The sequence below is a fragment of the Nestor notabilis genome, unplaced genomic scaffold (genome assembly GCF_000696875.1).
Source record: "Nestor notabilis isolate BGI_N333 unplaced genomic scaffold, ASM69687v1 scaffold10992, whole genome shotgun sequence".
NCBI lineage: Eukaryota > Metazoa > Chordata > Aves > Psittaciformes > Psittacidae > Nestor > Nestor notabilis.
Window position 1 is genome coordinate 54,059 of NW_009917998.1, and position 21,802 is coordinate 75,860.

General features: G+C 46.5%; 1 protein-coding gene across 1 annotated transcript in view; it reads left to right on the forward strand.

The window, feature by feature from the left end:
- MTMR3 (myotubularin related protein 3) overlaps nt 1-21,782 on the forward strand; it is a 75,615-nt gene extending 53,833 nt beyond the window's left edge. The window contains 11 exon segments of the mRNA XM_010009508.1: nt 3,283-3,488; nt 3,705-3,836; nt 5,761-5,872; nt 6,991-7,186; nt 8,757-8,942; nt 10,287-10,457; nt 12,618-12,763; nt 13,403-14,822; nt 17,441-17,529; nt 18,979-19,005; nt 21,611-21,782. Coding sequence (XP_010007810.1) covers nt 3,283-3,488; nt 3,705-3,836; nt 5,761-5,872; nt 6,991-7,186; nt 8,757-8,942; nt 10,287-10,457; nt 12,618-12,763; nt 13,403-14,822; nt 17,441-17,529; nt 18,979-19,005; nt 21,611-21,782 — 2,857 coding nt within the window.
- The last annotated feature ends 20 nt before the right edge of the window (nt 21,783-21,802 follow it).

Sequence of the window (21,802 nt, forward strand, 5' to 3'; positions counted from 1 at the left end):
AACACCCCTCTCCAGGTTTCCTGGAGCCCCTTTAGGCACTAGAGCTGCTCTAAGGTGTCCCCTTCAGGAGCCTTCTCTTCTCCAGCTGACCCAGCCTAGCTCTCTCTGTCAAATCTGTTCTTTTTGCTTTACTGCAGGGAGGAAAAAAGTCATGATTGTTCGTAATTCACCCACTGCCTTGTCTCAGACTCTGAGCACCGAACACTGGGACAGAGCGAAACCGGAAGCAGACACATGGAACAAACCCCCATTGTCTGCTCTCGCAAAGCACTCGAGGAGCTAAGTGGCTGGAGAAAGCATCCAAAGTACTTGGATGAGGTTGGGCTGTCGAGAGTGATGCTGCTGTTTCATGATCTGATTTCTGGGGAATCCTCACACCAGCCTCTGTAGTTTTTCTCTGTCTTCACAATTGTTTAAATTCTAGGCACAGATACATACAGATAAATCTGGCCAGTAACAGGGTTTGCAGCTTTCCAGTTTTGGCCCCATAAAATCAATGTTAAGGAGAAGCCTTTGGGGATTTTTTTTTTTCCATGGATTTCCCATCCCTGGCAGTGTTCAAGGCCAGGTTGGACACAGGGGCTTGGAACAACCTGCTCTAGTGGCAGGTGTTCCTGCCCGTGGCAGGGGGTTGGGACTGGAGGAGCTTTAAGATCCCTGCCAACCCAAACCAGGCTGGGATTCTGCAGTTAGACCTCCTGGATGCAAGGAGATACAAGGACCTGGTGGATTTATTGTTGTCCTCAAATGGTTGCTTGAACACAAGGAAGATGAAGCATGTGCTGAGGTTTACCATTCATCAGACAGTTACACAAGGCTCTAAAAAGGGCTTTATAGCTATGTAATGGTGATTTATTCTTTAGTTTCTGTATCATAGAATCATAGAATGGTTTGGGTTAGAAGGGACCTTCAAAGCTCATCTGGTCCAACCCCCATGTAATGAGCAGGGACATCTTCAATGAGACCAGGTTGCCCAGAACCACATCCAGTCTGGCCTTCTGCAGGAAGGCTGCATTTTGCTTTGTCTTTAGAGGGGCAGGGAACTTGCATTGGAGAGTTTGCTTTAATTCTTTTCCGTCTTTCCTTGGTTACTGACATCTGAGTGACACCATCTTACCCCCAGCTCTGTCTCTGGGGACCTCGGAATCACACTTAAACCATTTGCTATTTTAACTTGGTGTGGGCAATCCATTTGGAATGAGTATGATTCCTCAGACCTCCGGCTGTACTAGAATTGTTTACTGATTCTGCTGGTACATTGTACTGTTGTGCGGGCTGAGGAGCGCGAGGGCTTCACAGCCAGCACTGAACTCAGCTTTTGGCCTAATGATTTCTTATTATTTGTGGTATAAATGGGAGACAAGAACCTCGAGATGAAAATGTAACTGTTGATGAACGTGTGAGAATGATTCTGCAGCAGGCAGTAATGAAATGTGGGAGAACATAAGGAAAAATAAATGAGTTTCACTGAGCGTTCCAAATAGATTTCGTACATGTATAATGATGGTTTATTCTCTTATGTCACTTGTGCAGGAGCATAGCAAGGAGCTTGGTGGCCTTTCAGTGACTGGCAGGTGCTTTTTGCTGAACTAATTTGATATCAGGAGAGCTGTAAGTGGAAGGTTGTTCATTTCAGCACATCCACATTTCTCTTCTCATGCTGGCCCCTGGTGTCAGAGTGCTTTTCCTTCAGTTCAGCTCCTGTAGTGTGTCAGTTGCTTCTGCTCAGTGAAGGAATTTTGTATGGAACAATTACAAAAGAGCTATGAAAAATCCTTAAAATCCCACATCACAGCCTGGTTTGTAATTGTCAGGTTTTGCAATAAGGAGGCTTAATCCGAGGTAAGTGTTGCTGTGAACACATAGTGGAGGCAGCTGCTGCTGCCTGATGCTGTGCCCCACAGAGGCACCTCAGGGATGGTGCTGCTCAGCTCCTGATGGGCCTTGACAGCTCTGACAACAAACCTGCCACCTCCATAAACATCTGTTAGAGTGGTGAGAAGGAGTAAAGTCAGGGGTTATGGATTGATAGGCTTGGGTGGGCTGTCTGACTGCTCTGGGCTGTCCGAATCTACTGATCACATCTGATTAAAGATTCAAGTAACCCTCCCCATTCTGTGCTGCCTCCTTGTTAGAGGTAACTGAGCAACTCTTGTTTAACATAAAGCTGAGGTGGCCAGTTTGTTTGCAGGAAGACTGTCAAATTCTTTGCTGCAGCATCACATACGGGAACTAGAATTGGCATAGGGAAAAAAACATCCCAAGGGCTGAAGCAGCTCTGCTCTGGAGCCAGGCTGAGAGGGCTGGGCTGGTTCAGCCTGGAGAAGAGAAGGCTCCTAAAGGGGAGGAGACCTTAGAGCAGCTCCAGTGCCTAAAGGAGCTGGTGGAAGTTGTCCTTGCCCCTGGCAGGTAATTGGAACTAGATCTGCTAGATACGTGTTTGAGCAGCAGCAAATGAAACACTACCCAAAGAGGGTCAGGAAGGGGGATGGAGGAGAGCCACACATGGAGGGAGATGCAACTGAAAAGGGCATGGCAGAGCCACTCTTTTAATACCAAGCTTCACAATGAGTAAAGCTAGTGTTTAGCATCCTGAGATGTGAAAGGTTCTTTTCCTTCTAGCTAGTGAAACAGTACCCAAGATCCACTGGCAGGGTTCAAGGAATGCTTCTGGTGACTCACTGGCGGTGCCTTGGCATGGACAGCCATCAGTGTCCAAAAGCAAAAGTTTGGGTTACCATTAGACATCACACCAACCATGTCAAATTCTACCAGTATTTCTTATCAGAATGGCTACCTAGTTCAGATTTAATTAGTGGTAGTTTGATTTTTTTTTTTTAAAGGATCCCATCAAAAAGTGAATCTGTGGGTTTCCTTCTGTCTTCCAGCCTCAAACATGGTGTGAGTTCCATCCACTTTCCTATTTACTCAGGTAGGACAGGAGTAGACCTGCTGTCCAGTCAGTGTTGGCTACCTCTTCAGTGCCTTGTCTGCTCTTCCAGAATGTTCTCCAGCTTTCACTGGCTGACAGTACTGAGCAAAAAAACAGTACCCCAGCTTTGACTTCTGCCTTCTAGTGACTGCGTAGTCACAGTCAGCATTTTGCAGGGAAGCACATGGAATACATCACCACTGGATCACAGTTTGAGGATTACTGCTGAACAATAGAGAGGTCCCCCACAGAGTTCAGCTACTGGAGTACATTTGATTTTTCACGCCCTCTGTGTTTTTTTTCATCCTGATTCTTTAAGTTACACAAATTCTTTTTATTTCCCTTTTCAGGCACCAGAGCAATGGGGCAGTTATATCCCGCTGTGGACAGCCTGAAGTCAGTTGGTGGGGCTGGAGGAATGCAGATGATGAACACCTTGTCCAGTCTGTAGCCAAAGCCTGTGCCTCAGACTCGAGGTCCAACAGTAACAAGTTAATGAATGGAAATTGTTCCAGAGATTTCACCAATGGAGGGGACCTCTCTGATGTGGAATTCGGTGAGTTTGTCACTGTTCCTTTTGTGTAAGGGGCAGAGTTTTATATAAAAGCTTATTGTCTTTCATGTACTGTAACAGATAATCAGGTTTAATCAGGAGTTCTCCCCTTTCTGTGTGTACAGTGCATATGCACTGTGGGGCTTGAGTGCATATTGTTGTAAACAACTTCAGGAGTATCCTTTCAGTTACTCAGGAGCTGCATATCCTCTTCCCCAGACTCCTCCATCTCTAACGCTTCAGGAGCAGAAAGTTTGGCAATACAGCCTCAGAAGCTTTTGATCTTGGATGCACGATCTTATGCAGCAGCTGTGGCAAACAGAGCCAAAGGTGGTGGCTGTGAGTGCCCAGGTAAGCTGTGTTTCTTCTCAGCTTTAAGTGAATCACAAGGATTTGCTCAACTAGAACTACACTGATACGCTTCAGGACTGCATGCTTAACAGACTGCGAATGGTACTCCAAGTACCATTCATCCATAGGAAAGTTCTGGATCCTTGCAGCTGTCCCACAGCCCTTCAAAAGGACAGGTTTAGCTGTTAATGAAGTCTCTTTCTCAGAACATAAAAGCAGCTGGTAGCAGTGTACAGTAAATGCTGAACTGTGTGGAATATGCTGATTAGCTTTCCCCTGCTGAGTCAAATACATAAACTAGAGCGAGACAAAGGTGTCCAGTGTGCTGATGTCTAAAAAAATCCCTGAGCAAACTTGCATAAAGCCACTGACTATGGAGGAGGATAATATTCTGGAATGGTTGGGCAGAACACAGCTTTGCAGCAATTTTACTGAAGGTGAACCATTTTTCAGCATTTATATTGTAACCCAAAGCAGCTCAACTCCTGATTCATCTTGTGTTTGGAATGCATTTGCAGTTACCACTTCCTGAGTTCTTTGGCATGTGTAAATTGTTGGTATTCTAAAGAAGATGCTATTTTATGGTCACTGCTGGATATGAATGCAGCCTGTTAAAATTCCATAGGTGGAGAGTCTAGGGGAAAAAAACAGGCAGAAGAACTACAGATAACAAAAGCTGGTTTGACCATATAAGGAAAGATGAATTTTTCATTTAACACCTCAAAACTACTAAATCACAGAATCCCAGCCTGGTTTGGGTTGAAGGGACCTTAAAGCTCCTCCAGCTCCAGCCCCTGCCATGGGCAGGGACACCTTCCACTAGAGCAGGTTGCTCCAAGCCCCTGTGTCCAACGTGGCCTTGAACACTGCCAGGGATGGGACAGCCACAGCTTCTCTGGGCACCCTGTGCCAGCACCTCAGCACCCTCACAGGGAAGAACTTCTGCCTCAGAGCTCATCTCCGTCTCCCCTCTGGCAGGTTGAAGGCATTCCCCTTGTGCTGTCCCTCCATCCCTTGCCCAAAGCCCCTCTCCAGATTTCCTGGAGCCCCTTCAGGCACTGGAGCTGGTCTGAGGTCTCCCCTTCAGGAGCCTTCTCTTCTCCCAGCTGAACAAGTAATTCCTCGTCAGAGAGTAAAATTTCAAAGCAGAAAAGCAAGGTCTCCAGGAAGTTTAATTTTCTTCCTCTATACTGGAATTTATAGAAGATTCCCAAACAGCTTGTCTCCTTCAATACATTGGACCTGAATTAAGTGCTTCCTTTTTGCTGCTAGTTTTCTCCAGGCATTGCCCATTTTGCTTAATTCTCTATCTATAAAACATGTAATTTATGTTGTGCTTTATTTAATATATAACACAATCCAGGAAAAAGACAAAACAGTGCTTAAATTGTCTGATGCTGTCAGTCTCTTCTGACTGGAGTTACACAGTCCGTCACTAACAGGATGTTCTGGCTGAGGCCAGGATTTGTTGGGCTGATAAACAGTTGGGAAATCAAATGATATAAAACATGCTCTTTTAAGAGACCACTGCATTTTCTTGTGCAAGCACTCAGTATCCCATATTCTGCATCCCTAAATTACGTGTTAAATACTTTTCATGCTTTACAGTCTCTTAGGGTGTTTCTCAGTCCTTTTAAACCATTCTATAACCTGGAGCTTCTATCACTATCCCCATAGGTTTGTACTCTGCCTTGTGTAATGCAGAGTGAAACACTGAAAGTAAATACACAAACACTTTGCTAACTCTTCCTGTTTTGCTCTGCTGTAATGTCTGGAATACCTCCCTAGCTCCAAGTCCTGGTTTCTCCTTACAGAATATTTGTAAACAGATTATTTCATCTGTTCACAGCAACAGGAGTTTGGTTTGGAAAAGCTCTTTTTAGAATTTCAACATTGTGTAGTTGTTAGTTTCTTCCCTCTGTCTTGATATTTCCCTAATGTGAAGTAGTGTTCATGGGGATGGCAAACATCCATTCCATCCGGAAGAGCTTTCAGTCGCTGCGTTTGCTCTGCACACAAATGCCAGATCCAGGAAAGTAAGTGGATGTTTGGTGGTTTTGCCTTTGTTTACATGTTTCTGCCACTGCATTCTTCTGCTGGTTTGTAAAGTGAAATTCAGGTTTTTCCCTGGGTGCCTTTCCTGTGTAATAATGCTGAGCTGTATTTTTTCATTTCCATGGAATTTGAGCTAAAGGAAGTTACTGGTTTGTTATCATTGAAGTGAACCTAGAAAATGAAATCTGAGATTATAATGTAGCCTTGAGTATTGATACTAAAATGTTGTGACTTTCAATTGGGCTTCTAAGTGCTAGCATTGAGGTTACCTGCTATTCCTGGTTCTTCAGTCTCTATAGCTTGGCTTTCCTTCAGGAAATTCTAGTGGTGTTGCCTGGGCTTCATGCACTTAAAGCATCCTTTCAGGAGACATATTTCAGAGCCCTCCAGTGCTGTGGGATGTCTGGCCTCCAACAGCCCATCATCTCAGGAGCTTCTGAGGTTGGGTCTCCATTAGGACACTTTAGTTCATAGAATCATGGAATGGTTTGTGTTAGAAGGGACCTTAAAGCTCCTCCAGTTCCAGCCCCTGCCACGGGCAGGGACACCTTCCACTAGAGCAGGTTGCTCCAAGCCCCTGTGTCCAACCTAGCCTTGAACACTGCCAGGGATGGGGCAACCACAGCTTCTCTGGGCACCCTGTGCCAGCGCCTCAGTACCCTCACAGGAAGAACTTTTTCAAAGTGGAGCTGCTCCGCCCCTTGAATCATCTCCATGGTCTCCTCTGGACTCGCTCCAGCAGTTCCACATCCTTCATGTGTTGGGGGTCCCAGAGCTGGACGCAGGACTGCAGCACTAGTGGTACTAGTCCTGTTTCCCCTATCACTCCCCTGGCTTGAGTTTGTTGCTAAGAGTCTTTCATGTCATCAGAGTAGATCCAGAATGGCCACCCTTACTGAACTGGATATGTGGATCTTCATAGGGTAGAGATTCTTAAGATACCTACAGCACACCTTGTAGAGCCTTGGGATAGCTGAGGTACAGGAGATTCTGAAGGCACCTTGGGTTCCACCCTTCCATTCAAGCAGGATAAGTTCAAATATCCACACCTGAAAGCATCATAAAAGAGCAAAAACTGTCTTCCCTTGTTTTCCTCTAGTTGGTTATCAGCTCTGGAAAGTACCAAGTGGCTGCAGCACTTATCTGTGCTTCTGAAGTCTGCACTGCTCGTAGTTCATGCTGTAGACCGAGACCAGCGACCAGTCCTGGTGCACTGCTCAGATGGCTGGGACCGAACCCCCCAGATAGTGGCACTGGCCAAACTGCTGCTAGATCCGTACTACAGGACCACAGAGGTTTGTAACCACCTGGTAGGGCGTGAGGTATTTACTGGGTTTAGGTCCTTCTCTGAGGAACTCTGTCTGTATCTGATGTCAGGTTTTCCCACTACAAAAGGCACTAAAGCTAGCAGGAGTTTACTAACAGCAGGCTGCAGATACAGTTACGTATAGGTGTAAATACAGTCTGTAACTCAAGAGCAGATTATATTTTCTCCCTTTGCTGTAACTGCACAGTCATAGTCTGTATTTTCCCATATTTAACTTAGGAATAGTAGAGTGCTGCACATTGCAGTTTCCACTCCACCACTGCAGTTTCTCAGCCAAGTATTGATACAAAGCCTTTCTCTTTTCTAGATTGCCCAACTGCATGTTTTCCCAGTTTCACATTTTCCTTGCCCTTCGTCACTTAGTAACATTTTTCCTGGTTTTCCAGGCTGATTTCCTCCCCCGCCCCATCAATTTTCAGCACTGTGTGATACGTGATGGCTGGATTCCATCTGCCAGCCCACGTGCAAGATGCCTTTGTTGTCTAGATGAGAAGCGTAAGTCTGAACATTGGGCTATAAACTGTTGCTTAAAGCCTTGGACACATGAGGACCAGAAGTTTAAACTCTAGCAATGCCTTTTGGATGAAACTGTGGAAACTTCTCAGATCCTTTTTCACATGGATTCTAGAAGTTGGCATCCATCAGGTCAAAACATGCTGCTCTGTCCTGCTCCCTCCTAAGAGTGCCGTCATTCCTGCTCAAAGTGTGGAGTCCTGTACACACTCCTTGTCTTCCTTCTTGTCACCACTGCATCAAAGGAAACCATAAACTGTAGCTGTCTGTACAAGGACCAGAAAGGTTTAGGAAAATGAGTCCTCAGTATTGTCACATCTCAAGCTTTTCAGCTATTATTTTTGCCCTAATTACAGCTGTTGCCTTAAGTGTGCTCTATGATTTTTCTTCCTGCTACAAATCAAACCTTTCCTAACCTATGATGGGTTTTACATCCTCTGGCATGACCTGTCACATTCAGGTGCTCAGCCAGGCACTGTTCTGAAATGTTCTTTGCCCTTTCCATTTCCATGAGAAGTCCTGCAAGGCTTTAACCAGCCTTGTGACTGTGCTCCATGGGGTGTACACACAGGTGAGCTCCCTCTCCAAGCATCAGTGTCCTGTGTAGATGGAGGAATGGGTTTCTTTAATGACAGACAGATCTACCCTTATTCTTAAAGGAGAGCTTTACAATCTCCTGTCCATATGTTGGTTTCCATGATCCAGGTGGTTTTGAGCAAGATGAAGTTCCTCCTCGCCCCTGCCTGGCCAAGAGAGGTCTCATATCAGGGTCTGCCCTGGCAGTCACTGAGGACTTAACCTGCCTTATCCCCTCTCCTGTTCTGGGAATTCATCTCTGTCCTAATTTCATTGTGCAGCCTTTCAGAACCCAGAGGCATTAGGTGAAGAAGCAGTAAAGATAAGTAATGAGGCCAGTGCTGAAGGGAAACAGGAGGAATAAAGGGATTCCCGCAAGTCTTAAATCATCTTAGCAAACTGAAGCAAAGCAAACCAGGGCCTTTTCATTTGTCCTTTCATTTCTGCAGGGTTTCCAGGTGCTAGTGGAGACGGAGTGGCTGGATTTTGGCCACAAGTTTGCAGATCGCTGTGGCCATGGTGAGAACTCGGATGACCTGAATGAGCGCTGCCCAGTGTTTTTACAGTGGCTGGACTGCGTCCATCAGCTCCAGAGGCAGTTCCCTTGCTCTTTCGAGTTTAACGAAGCATTCCTTGTGAGTTGTGGCTTGAGAGATTGCTGTTTTATAGACTGCTGCTAAACCAGTACCCACTGCTAACATACTGTAGAGCGCCAGGGGGTTTCTGATGTTCCCGTCTAGCTGTGATATGCTGCAGCCTGGTAAAAGGTAACAGGAAAACTGCCCAAATACAGTAGACAAAAGTACCTGTATACTGCATGGGACCTGAGCTCTGTTCACTCTTAAAACAGAAGCAGGACCCTTAAGGAATTGTTTTAGACTTGAAAGAAATAAATAGATGATATGAATTTAATAGTCTCACCTAAGAGGTGCTGAAATAACTCCAGTATAATGCATCCATGCAGCATGAACAAAAAGTCATAGTTACTGGCAATATAAACTTCCCTCTCTTTTGGTCTTATTTTGACTTGAAGGCTCCTCTAAAACTGACCTGCCCCTTACCTTTCCATTCATTTTTTTCTGTTTCTTTGCTGAAAATGTGTGGGATATATGAGCTGTGTCTGTTTTCTTTTGAAGTGGACACCTCTCCTATTAGGAATTTGCCTGGGATGGTCAAAATTGGTTCTGAAGGCTGGAAAGCAGATCCCTGGGAAAGTGACAGTCACAGACTGCAGGGCTGGTAATCTAAGAGTAGAAGTTTCTGTGAAGTGTCTGATCCACTAAGAGATGTAAAGCACGTTCCTGTGCTCGTGGCTGACTTGCATTACCACCTGCCAGCTCAGCCATGTAACTGGGTACATGTACAGTCCCAGCTCAGCTCAGTTGTGAAATGAGATACAAGGGTTGTAACTGGCTCCACAGCACACTGCTAATCTGCAGTACCCTGCGTACCCTGGCCTTTTCAGAGTAAACCCTTAATTGAATAGAGCATTGAATAGAGCACTGAAGTACTTGTCTTCATTTAAACATCTGAATAATCCCATGCAAGTCATTTATATGCTTGAAGTTAAGTTCATGTTGAGTTATTTTGTTAGACACAGTGAATAACAATCAGAATTTCTGTGCTGCAGCAATGTGTTGTAACAGAGGGATCACAGTTCTCAGCCTATCCTGCAGTGCTAGGAGAGTGAATCAGCACAGAATAGGCTTGATTATGAATAAATATTGTCTTTCTAGTCTATATTTCTTCTTGCATTTTTTTTTTGTCATGATTTAAAAGATTCTGCTCTGCTTGAACTCTTTTGCAATTAATTTATAAGGAGTTATGCAAAAATGCAGGTGTGTTTGTGTGTCAGCCATGCTGAACAGGGTGTATTGCCCTGCAAAGGAAGGATTTGTTGCTTCTTAAGTCTGACTGTTGATCCTCACATGAAGCTGGTATCTTCTGCCATGTGACAATGTCTGTGTTGGTCTGTGCAGGTGAAGTTGGTGCAGCACACCTACTCTTGCCTCTTTGGTACATTCCTGTGCAACAATGCGAAAGAGAGAGGAGAGAAACACACTCAGGAACGGACCTGTTCTGTCTGGTCTTTGCTGCGGGCAGCAAACAAAGCCTTCAAAAACCTGCTCTACTCTTCCCAGTCAGACTCTGTATGTATCCTTCATTCCCCACCTTGCAGGGAGCATCCCTTTAGGGGCTCCCAGGGACAGTGCTCTCAGAACTGGGTATCGCAGAATTGGAGACTGTTTGGGTTGGAAGGGACCTTAAAGCTCCTCCAGTCCCAGCCCCTGCCATGGGCAGGGACATCTTCCACTAGAGCAGGTTGCTCCAAGCCCCTGTGTCCAAGCTGACCTTGAACACTGCCAGGGATGGGGCAGCCACAGCTTCTCTGGGCACCCTGTGCCAGCGCCTCAGCACCCTCACAGGGAAGAGCTTCTGCCTCAGAGCTCATCTCAGTCTCCCCTCTGGCAGGTTCAAACCATTCCCCTTGTGCTGTCCCTCCAGGCCCTTGGCCAAAGCCCCTCTCCAGGTTTTGTGTTGGCCCCTGTAGGTACTTTAAGAAAACACCCAAGCTTTTAGCAGTGGGACATTGTAATGGCTCAACTATCGTGATGAATACATGATGCGTAGGTGTGCTCAGCTCTCCTCATCGATGTTCTCCTTTGAACACTCTGCCCCCTCTGATGTTTCAAGGCCTGCATTAAGTTTGCTGGTATTTGAGGAATGTCAAATGTAACCTCAGAAATTTCTCTATGCTGGCAATGCATTTTTTTATAACTGAATATTTTGCCTCATTTTCTGTAACAGAAAACATTTCACTGTTTGACAAATAGACCTTTCTAGAGGACTAAGCTATGCTGGAGGAGTGTCATAAAATTGCACATAAACCTAAGACACTGTGTCTGAATTCATCTTAAATCTAAACAGGAAAAGTAACTCAGATCATTCAGTATATCTTTGTTTCTCTTAACACTTGGATGTTTTCAGTGTGGCTCTTCCATAGCAATAGCTCACTGGGAAAGGGCTCACAATTCTCTTTAGTGTGTGTGATGGAAGGTCACATAAGGTGTGGAGGGGTGCAGTGTGTTGGGCATGTGGCAAACAGTCATCAAACATCATCATGATGAGGACAGCAAAGGCTTTTATAAATATTTGCTTATAAAAGTATCATCTATCATAAACCAAACTGTAAGGCCTGTGCAGTGTTTTGCATATGGTGGATGTGGCTTTTGATTGTTCCTTCAAGTAGCTGAAAGCATGAGACACTGCAGATAAATACAGCTTGTGGGGACTTTTAAAGCTGTGGATGCATCCAAGTTTTCCCTGAAAGCACCAGCAGGTTTGCCCAGGAGAAGCACAGAGAAGCTGTGGGGAACAGGTAGTTCTGTCCCTGGCTGTTCTCACATGCTGTGTCCTGCAGTACAGGTGCAGTCTCGGTGCCTTGGCTGTTCTCAGTAAGCCAGTTAGGACAACCTGAGCCAGTTAGGATAACTTTCTGTATGGGGGAGGTTTTTCTCTTGTATTCATCTTTTCATGGGTTTGCTTCAGTCTTTAGAAGTCTTTGCAGCCTCTCTCATGTGGCAACATCTGTTGTAAACCCATAGTTGTTCACAGGCAGCATCCACCAAACCAAGCCACCCCACAGCCCTACCTCTGCACAGTGGCAGGGAAACCTCACTTTCTCGGCCATTGCCTGCCTTTTCACAGGGAAGTTGCCTGGGAAAAGAGTGGAATTGATAGAGTGACCCGAGGTGGTTCTACACTGAAGCAGAAAGCATATTCCACAGGCACAGAATCCCTTTTTAGAGCAAGCAAGAAGAGTATTTCTGCATGTACTTACTTTTTAACATACCAGTGCTTCTGCTGATGACAGGGTTAGCTTTGAACTGGAGCCTGTAGAAGGAGGTTGTAAGTTCAGCTCTCCTGGGACAGGGTATAACACAAAGTACAAGGCAATCTCTGCGCTAACAATGGGCCACTGAATTCCCCAGCAGCTGGAATTGCGCAGAGGCATCATTTAGGTGTAGATTCACACAAGAGCACACTGCAGTAACTCATTCAGGAGAAGGTGAAAGCCAGCATTGTTCTGCCTCAGCCTCTGTCTCTGAAAGAAGAGATAATCACATATCCAAGTGGAGCTGGTTACAAATGCCAGAGCTGCTCAGTTGCCTTCAGAGTTACCTGGAGATCTAGCAAAGCCTCCCAGCTGCAAACCCAAATGGGCAACTGCCACCTTTGTCAGATTTGAACACTTCCCTGTGTTCTGGGAGCAGTTTGCCATTTCTGATCCTTGTGTTCCCCCCTCTCAGGTGCTGTATCCAGTGTGCCATGTGCGGAACTTAATGCTCTGGAGTGCTGTTTACCTGCCATGCTCTTCCCCCTCTACACCCACTGACGACACTTGTGCCCCGTACCCTGTTCCAGGCTCTAGCCCTGAAGATCAGCCTCTGGGCAGGTGAGCCTAGAGCCCAGAAATCCCATCCTGTAAAGTAAGATCAACAGAGAATATTGTGGGATATAAAGAGAGTACTTGTGGTGGGAGGGAACTGTTTTTCACAGGCTTATTTGTGGGGCCTACCCACAAGCAGTCTGTCATTGTTTCAGTTATGAAAGCTGTTATGCTTCAGAGGTGATACCATACCACAGAGAAGATTAGCAAATAGCTCTGGGTATTGCATAGGCTTGTAGAATTCCTTATATCCTTGTGGGATACAAGCTTGTCATTTGATGGTCTTGAATTTGAGTTCTTTTTCTGTTGCATAACTATTCTTTTGGGTTTTTGTACAATGATTCCGAGCACATGTTGCTTAGGAGATGGGACCAGGCTGTAATTGTGCATTGTGGGAAAGGGATTATTCTGGGAATGTTTGAAGTCTGATGGAACATCTTTTCCTGATGGCAAACAAAGAAAGTACTGAAGCAGCTCTGCACTACAGATGGTCAAAATTGCTCCTGCAGAATACTTCATAGAAGTCCATTAGTTAGCAGATTGCTATTGTCCTAATTGGGGGTGGGTGGGGTGGGTGATGTTAAACTGCAGTAGCTAAACATCGAAAACACTGACTTTGGATTCTGATTATTTGTACTTTCCCAGGTTACCAAAGACAAGATCCTTTGACAATCTGACCACAGCCTGTGACAGCAGTGTGCCTCCAAGCAATCGACGCAGTAGCGACCCCAGCCTCAATGAGAAGTGGCAGGAGCACCGCAGGTCCCTGGAGCTCAGCAGCCTCAGTAACCCTGGGGATGACCCGTTTGATGGGGACAGCCTCAATAAACAGGGCAGGGCTCCAGTGGGAGCAGAGCTCTCTGTGGCAGCTGGTGTGGCAGAGGGGCAGATGGAGAACATTTTGCAAGAGGCCACTAAAGATGACGTTGGTCTGGAGGAGCACTTGAGGGGGAGCCTTGAGACAGTAGGTAAAGGGGATGAAATTGCCCTGGATAAGAAGAGAACTGAAAATGTACATGAGTATGGCAGTGACCTCTGTGGAAAGGCCGAGATGGATAAAGGTCTTGTAATGAACAATCCAGCTCTCAATCCACATCCAGCTTCACAAGGTGCTTCTGAGCTTAAAGGACAACAGGATGAGCATCCTGATCTCAGTAACACTATCCAGAAGGTACCTCAGGCTAAAGGACTACAGGCTTTTGTTCCTTTGGAGGGCTTTGTAAGTAGAGACACTCAAAAGAATATGGAGGAAGAAGGTGTTAGCAAACTTGAAGGAGAAGCAGAGAGCCTGAACAGTGCAGCGCAGGCCAGCCTTCTGTTACCTCTCACAATCCCACACGAGGTAAGGACATCGAACATTGAAAGTTCTACAGAAACCTTAACAGAGAATGAAGCAAAGCAAGAGCTTGTTCTGAAGGGTCCTTGCCACAGACCTCCCCTGGGCAACAGCAGTGCTGAGGAACTATCTCGAACTCTTGAAAACAGGCCAGAGGGGGAGAACACGCTAGAACTTCAGAAACTGGGAACAAAAGTACATAGGACTTCTGGTAGCAGCAACACTCACATCCCGATGCCTTCCCCTTGTGCCTTGCCTTTAGCTGAACATAAAGATGAGATTGTGTGTAACGGGGAGCTGGAGACTGAGAACAAGATGGTGGAGAAGCCCATGGGGTTTGGGATGCCCCCAAAATACCATGCGACAAACGGACACTGTGTGAATGGAGAGGACGGGCGGATGAAAGCCTCCCTGAGCCGGCAGGTCTCCACAGCTAGCTGCAGTTCTGCACAGTTCCACTTGAGGAACCTGCACCAGAAGTGGATGTTTAGTCACCTTGGTAAGCAGCAGGCAGCCAGCAGCCCAGACCAACCTGCCAGAAGTCACCTGGACGACGATGGGATGCCTGTCTACACCGACGTTATCCAGCAGCGCCTGCGCCAGATAGAAACTGGCCACCAGCAAGAAGTGGAGACTTTGAAGAAGCAAGTGCAAGAGTTGAAGAGCCGCTTGGAGAGCCAGTTCCTGAATAGCTCCTTACGTCTCAATGGTGATTATGGAGATGAAGTGGTAAGTGAAATGGTAATTGGGCCACTGCTGGCAACAGTGGGCTAATTAGACACGTTCTGGAGCTCACCAGCTTGTCAGCTCTTGGTTTGCTGGGCAGGTGGTGATTTTTTGGCCATGAAGGCTTTATAAAACACTCAGAGTCATTCTGAGGAGGGCAAACAACTGAGTGGAAACATGGCAAATGGCAGTTAAGGATGACTAATAGTTTCACTGTATTTTAGTTTGACCAGAAATGCACTAAAGGCTTATTTCTAGATGGGTGTTTCACTCACATATACCTGGACATACTTAAACAACTTCATCTGCCTTAAAAATAACCCCAAACATACAAAAACTGTGGTTTTCATATGTGGGTGAAGATATTTTTCTAAGGATGTGAATGTGGGGTGTATTGGGGCAGTAGTGTAGGACTGATCTCTTGGTGCTTTGCACCCTCAGGGTAAGAAAGATGCAGCAGTGGCTGCATTGTTGGCTCAGAACAGTGAAGTTCAAGGCTTATTAACTGCAATAAATTAAGAGCTTTTGCAACAGCCTTATGTCAGGGTTTCTATAATGATTTTAAGGGAGCTTTTAAACTCTATTTGCTCTTACTGGGAAGTGTTTAAAGTCATAAAAACAGAGAGTGAAGTTTGAGGCATGATACAAATCCAGGACTAATCACTGATTTCCATAGCGATGAAATCATCTCTGCAGTTGTGGTTGCAAAAGAAACCTTAAAATCAGAGATGGAATGAGTGTAATTCCAAGTTCAAGATCTCAAGAGCTAACAAGTGTTCTCTGCATCTCCGAATGTCTTGGGTGGATTTTTAAGTTCCTTCTCCTCTACCTGTTTTTTACCTCGTTTCTCCTCTTTCGACTAATAAAAGTCAAAAGGTTTGGGGTTTGGATGCATTGGCCTGGATTCCTGAGGTTGACATAACACCCATCAATAATTTCCTCTTCCTACATCCACATTATGATGTGGTTTCTATGCCTGCAAAATTGAAAAGAAAATAACCCTACAGGAGCTTTCCAACTTCTGTTTAGTTTCCTGTTGTCTGGATGTGGCAGAGAGGCCTTATAGACCCAGGTACATCTGTTGTGAGAATACTCAGCGCCTCTTGGCTGTTCACATTGGAGGTGACAGCACTTCTGGGCATCCATTTCAGCTCAGTGTCATTCCAGCTGCATGTGGCTTCTGTCACTGCCAAAAGCTTGGATTCCTTAGAGAAATTTGGTGCTTTGATTTAATTATAAAACTCCTATTTTTGAAGGGCCATCACAAACTGCAGCGTGGGGCTGGAGGTGGGAGCATGCTGTGCTCTAGAAAATACGCCAGTTTTGAGAATCTGAGCTCTTCCCAGCTTAGGACTGGAAGGTTTCCTTCTGGAGCTCCAGAGATTCCCATACCTCAGGCACTAAAAGACAGTAACTCAAGATTTCTTTCTATTTTTAATGTATTTTAAGGGATGGCTGAGTTTTAACTCAGTTCAAAACAACTCTATCTGGATAAACTGTATTAAGGAAGCATTATTTCCTAAAAATTATATATGAAATATATATGGCTCAAATTCAGAGTTTCCCATGTGGGATTTGGGATGTATTTTCCAGGATTTTTCCTGACAAAAGGATCTATGTATTACTGGTGTGAACTTTGAAAGTGAAACAACCTTGGAAAACAAACATTGGAGCCACAGATAGCAGCTATTTTGGTTCATCACCTAAAGTGTGGCCAACCCAGCAATAAAAAAGATCCCAAATCCATTCTGCCTCACATCATCCTGTCATCAGAGGGTCAAAAGCTGACCCCTGGGGTTATTTTGCTTGGTGGCTTGGGTTTTTTTGCAATTCACTGTAGGTAGGGGTACAGTTACGACATTCACCCTAGCAGTGCAGCCATAGCCTGCTCTTCCTTAGCAGGAGGTACCCTTTCCACTCCTCCCCATGTCCAGTTTTATTTGTATGGAATTAGGGATAGGGGATGGTTCTGTTCAGCTGTGTTTGTTTGCCAACAGACTTCTATACCCGACTCGGAAAGCAATCTGGATCAGAACTGCTTGTCTCGCTGCAGCACAGAGATTTTCTCTGAAGCCAGCTGGGAGCAGGTGGATAAACAGGACACAGAGGTACAGACTAAATCCCTGTAAACTGCTCATTCTTCTGGTAGGATGGGGATATTCGTAACTCAAACTCTCCTTCAGCCTTTGGTCATGTGCCACTTCTTGTGAGCTCTCTTCCTTGCGCTTCACTGGTGTCTTGTACTTCAACCACTGGTACCTGTGCCTATGAGCCCTCTGCCTTCTGCGTGGAACTCTGAGAGGCCGTGGAAGAGGTGATTAGCTCAAGGAGCCCTAGGTGGACACATGCTTGGTGAATATTCTTGGCTGGATACTTCTAAATCCCAGCAAAACCCCAAGGAATTGGACTTCATGACATCATTTCTGTTTGAGGGAAATCTAGTGTATCTGTTCTCAAGGTTCCTGTCGTCTGTCTCCAGTTGCAAACTCTGGATTTGTGCTCTCAGAATAGAACAAGCACCCCTCCTTGGTGGTGCTTTGCTTTGAATTTGGGAGCACGGATGAGGTGGGTTTGTTTCTAATTGCCCTCTGCTTTATACGTGTGGCTTGGATTTCTTGCAGGTGACACGATGGCTCCCAGACCACCTCGCTGCGCACTGCTACGGCTGTGACAGCACCTTCTGGCTTGCCAGCAGGAAGCACCACTGCAGGTAACCTGGGCCTCCACAGAGAATGGGAGGGAGGGAGGCCACGGCTTGGGTTGTCCCTCTCCTCTTAAACCATGTAGCTCCTTTCTCAGGGGTGGATGTCACACTATGGGTTGTGCATGCTCCTGAGGGAGCCAAGCATGCTGCAGGACCTGAGCACTTTCTCCTCTGTGGTTCTAGTTCCATGCAGAATATATCTTTAAAAAGCCAGGTATCTGCTCCACCCCAGCCTAAACAGGCCCTGCCTTTTGTCCTCAAGCTGGACCTGGAGGCAGCTGCCTGTTTAGCCTTTTAAGAAGTGTAAATAATAAAAAATACTGGTATGTCATCTTGGCATTCAGGAATTCAGTACTGCAAACAGATGAATAGCAGCATCGTCCCATTGCTGGTTGCAAACCTGCTCCTTTCCTTCTCTAACCATTCTCCCCTTTTCATTAAATGGCTCATGTAAAGAATCTGAAAAGGACACCTTTGAGAACTAAAAGTTTTCTGGATTATTCTTTGCCAAACATATTGCCAGCAGAGGCTACAACAGATAATGCAGCAGGGGCTCAATGAAGGACAAGTGGCAGAGGCTGTTTGATGAGGTCATACTGTAGTTAAAGACAGAGAATCTCAGGTTTCTATTTCATATCCTTCCTCCTCCTGATTTCTGGGCAGGAGAAAACTAATACAAGAGCCATCATGTAAATAAATGGCAGTTATCCCATTTTGATGCTTCATTGCTTTTTGAAGCGCAGAGAATTAGAAACATCCTCCTTCGGTTGTGTCTCTTTTATGTATTGCTCCATTTAGTCTTGTACAGACAAAGCCAGGGGAGAATGAGAAGTTGTTGAAGGGCTTTGATTTTTCTTTTTGTGTCCACAGTGTTTGTGCAAATTTGTGTGTCTTGAGGCTTCAGATGAAAAATAGAATTGCCAAGCATGCAGTTTTACCCATCTAAAGGGGTTTATGAGAGTTCAGGTAGTGGTTTCCTGTGTCTGATGGGAAGTGTGCCCACCAGAGCTGTCTCCCTGACCCATCACACTTGGCGTCTACACTTCCATTTCCTAGGCCTTGGTTCTGGAGAACTCCTAGATTGTGGACACAGAGGGCACCCCAGTACCATGAGGAGTTCAAACTGGCTCAGGGTTTCCAGTTTGGTTGCAAATTGCCCTGTGGTGACTTGGTTTCTTCAGCTTTCAGATGGTGACCAGGCTGTCCACGTGAGCTCTGGTGGTTTACAGCAGAGACCAGTAAAGAGTGGCAACCAGGAAGAACACCAAGTGTTTCCATAGTTTCAAAACCCCAGTGCTGGGTGGCAGTCTGCTCCACAGCTGACCCAGGGGTGAAAATGAGTTGAAACCCACACAGTGCAATCCTTGAGCAGGATAAAATCATCCCACATCCTTCATTGCCCCCATTTGCTGCTTTTCCTTGTTCCCCTCTGAGCTCTTTCTCCCCTCCTTGCAGGGACATTGAAGGTGTTGATCAGATCTGGTGAGCATTTACAACAGCCTCTGTCTGTTGTCTGTCTGCCTTTTCCTGGTAACATCTCTGAACTAACTCAGTCTTTCCCCCTCTTTGTTTTTCACTTGCCTAGAAATCACTAGAAGTAAGTTGGGGGAGGGCAGCACAATCTGGTGGCTGTTTAAACCCACATAACCAGGCCTCTCTCTTCACAGAAGGCATTTAGGACTTGGCTTAAACAGGGGTGTGGATCACACTAACACCATCAGTAAATCGTGTGTTTGAGTAACAAGGAATGCTTCACTTCTAACTGAGAAGAGCCTGTCCTTCAAGTGTAGCCATTGCACATTTAGTTTTGATTTTTTCCCTTTTTTGCCTTATTTTTGGGAGAGGTCCATGAGTTACTCAACAATATTAATGTCACTGCAATGTGTTGACAAAAAACATGCCACTTCTTTTAGAAGGACTGAAAATACTGTGGTGGTAACAGGGAATGCAGAACTGGTAGAGGGTTAGTATCACCAGAAATGGATAATCCCAGAATCCCAGTCTGGTTTGGGTTGAAGGGACCTTAAAGCTCCTCCAGTTCCAACCCCTGCAGGGACACCTTCCACTAGAGCAGGTTGCTCCAAGCCCCTGTGTCCAAGCTGACCTTGAACACTGCCAGGGATGGGGCAGCCACAGCTTCTCTGGGCACCCTGTTCCAATCTGTGGCTTGGTAAGAAGAGGAGGTGTTGGTAGCATGGTAGTCACCCTTGTTCAGAGCTTTCCAAAGCTCAGGGGAGAATAGCTACACTATTATCTATCACAGAAGGATAAAACAACAAAAAACCCCCAGCATATGTTAGGAAGCTGGTGGGCTACAACAAACACATACTTATTTTAATCCCTCAGGTTCCTTTTTGACCTCATCCATCAGCAGGGAGCTTCTGCTGGATCCACGTTGAGCAGCAGATGGGGAGCTGTTGAATGGCTTTGCCATGTAACACCTCATGGGCCTGTTCTCACTCCTGCTGGGGTTTCTGATAGGGGTTTCTAACAGGGTCCTTGAGAAGGCTTCAGCACCACTGCAGGAAGGCTGGGGCTGTTGTCAGCCTCCCAGTGTGAGCTGAGAAAATGAGCCCACTGAAGTGGGAAATGGGATTTCTCTGCTGCCTCTTTCCCCATCAGTGACCAGCATCTGGAAATCTTGTCTCTTTGGCAGTGAAGCATTAATCAGAGCTGCTGGGTGTAGGCAGAATTCTCTGTCAGTCTCTTGGCAGCAGCAGATCTTTCCTAGCACAAAATAAGAATGGCACAAAACCCTGCTGGTAAAGGAGTGTCAGGCACAGAGGTGAACCTATTCAAGTCAGGTCCCTCAGTGCTCTTCTGAGCTCCTTGTGGAGCTGATGAGTGTGGAGGACAGGACACCTCAGGTTAGTGTGAGCAGCAGCAGGTTTGCGGGGGGCTGTAAGAAGAGCAGGTAACTAACTCGAGGTTTCAGTTCCATCCCTGCCTCCTGTGAGGTGCATGCTCCAGCTCACACCTGACAGGAATGTGTGTGAGCACCCCCTGTGCTTCTGAGCATGACAAACCTGCCTGCCCAGCTCTGGCTTTGCATGATCCTTGTGACTCAGTTTACCTTACGCAGAAGTGTGGGGAGTGCTGGGAATGCCACAACAGGGACCAAGCTGCTGGGGACATGGAGGATTGCATCAACCCAGTCTGGGGCTGGTTTTATTTCATCTGTCCCGTGCTTCAACTCTCCAGCAGTGTGCTTGAGAGAAACAGATGACAATGTCTCTGTGCTGGTACTCACCAGCTTTCAGAAGAGAAAGAGAGCCGAGACTCCAACCTCTTCCCAGGACAGTCTGTCTCTAACACAAGGCTGGGTCAGTGATGTGAGCAGGGCCAGGACACCACACTCCACATATCCTTACAGAGGGGAGCCCTTGATTGCTCTGCTTTAGCCCCTCGCTTAGCCATGTGCCCTTGGGGTGCAGTGCAGTGATGAGCATCACTGGGCCCGAGCTGCTCTGCAGGCCACGGGAGAGAGCTCACCCCTGTTTCAGGGAGGGGTGGGTTCCCTCCAGTTTCATAGAAGCACAGAATTCCAGCCTGGTTTGGGTTGAATGGACCTTAAAGCTCCTCCATCTCCAACCCCTGCCACAGGCAGGGACACCTTCCACTAGAGCAGTTTGCTCCAAGCCCCTGTGTCCAACCTGGCCTTGAACACTGCCAGGGATGGGGCAGCCACAGCTTCTCTGGGCACCCTGTGCCAGCGCCTCAGCACCCTCACAGGGAAGAGCTTCTGCCTCAGAGCTCATCTCAGTCTCCCCTCTTGCAGCTGAGTGTGATCTCCCTGTTGCACAGGAGCTGTGGCTCCTGGGATGTTCCATGAGCTCATGCACGGTGCTTTGCTCTGTGCTCCCTCCTGGTGTCCCTTCCCTAGAGCTCTGCCCCGGCTGCAGGGTGAGGAGCACGGGGCGCAGCTGCTGGTGGGGTGGCTTCATGCATCCCATGCTTGGGAAAGAGCCGCTGCAGCCTCTGGGCTGACCCCATCACAACCCTGTGAAGAGCAGTTTACAACTCGGGGAACACTGTCAAACTGCTTCTAATCTTCTCTTTTCCATTTTCCCCCATTTCCTGATGTAAGGAATTGTGGAAACGTGTTCTGCTCCAGCTGCTGTAACCAGAAGGTGCCCGTTCCCAGTCAGCAGCTCTTCGAACCCAGCAGAGTCTGCAAATCCTGCTACAGCAGCTTGCCCCCCAGCAGCTCCAGCCTTGACCTTGAACTGGATAAACCCATCACTGCCACCTCAAACTAAAGTTCCAGCCTCGAAGCAGT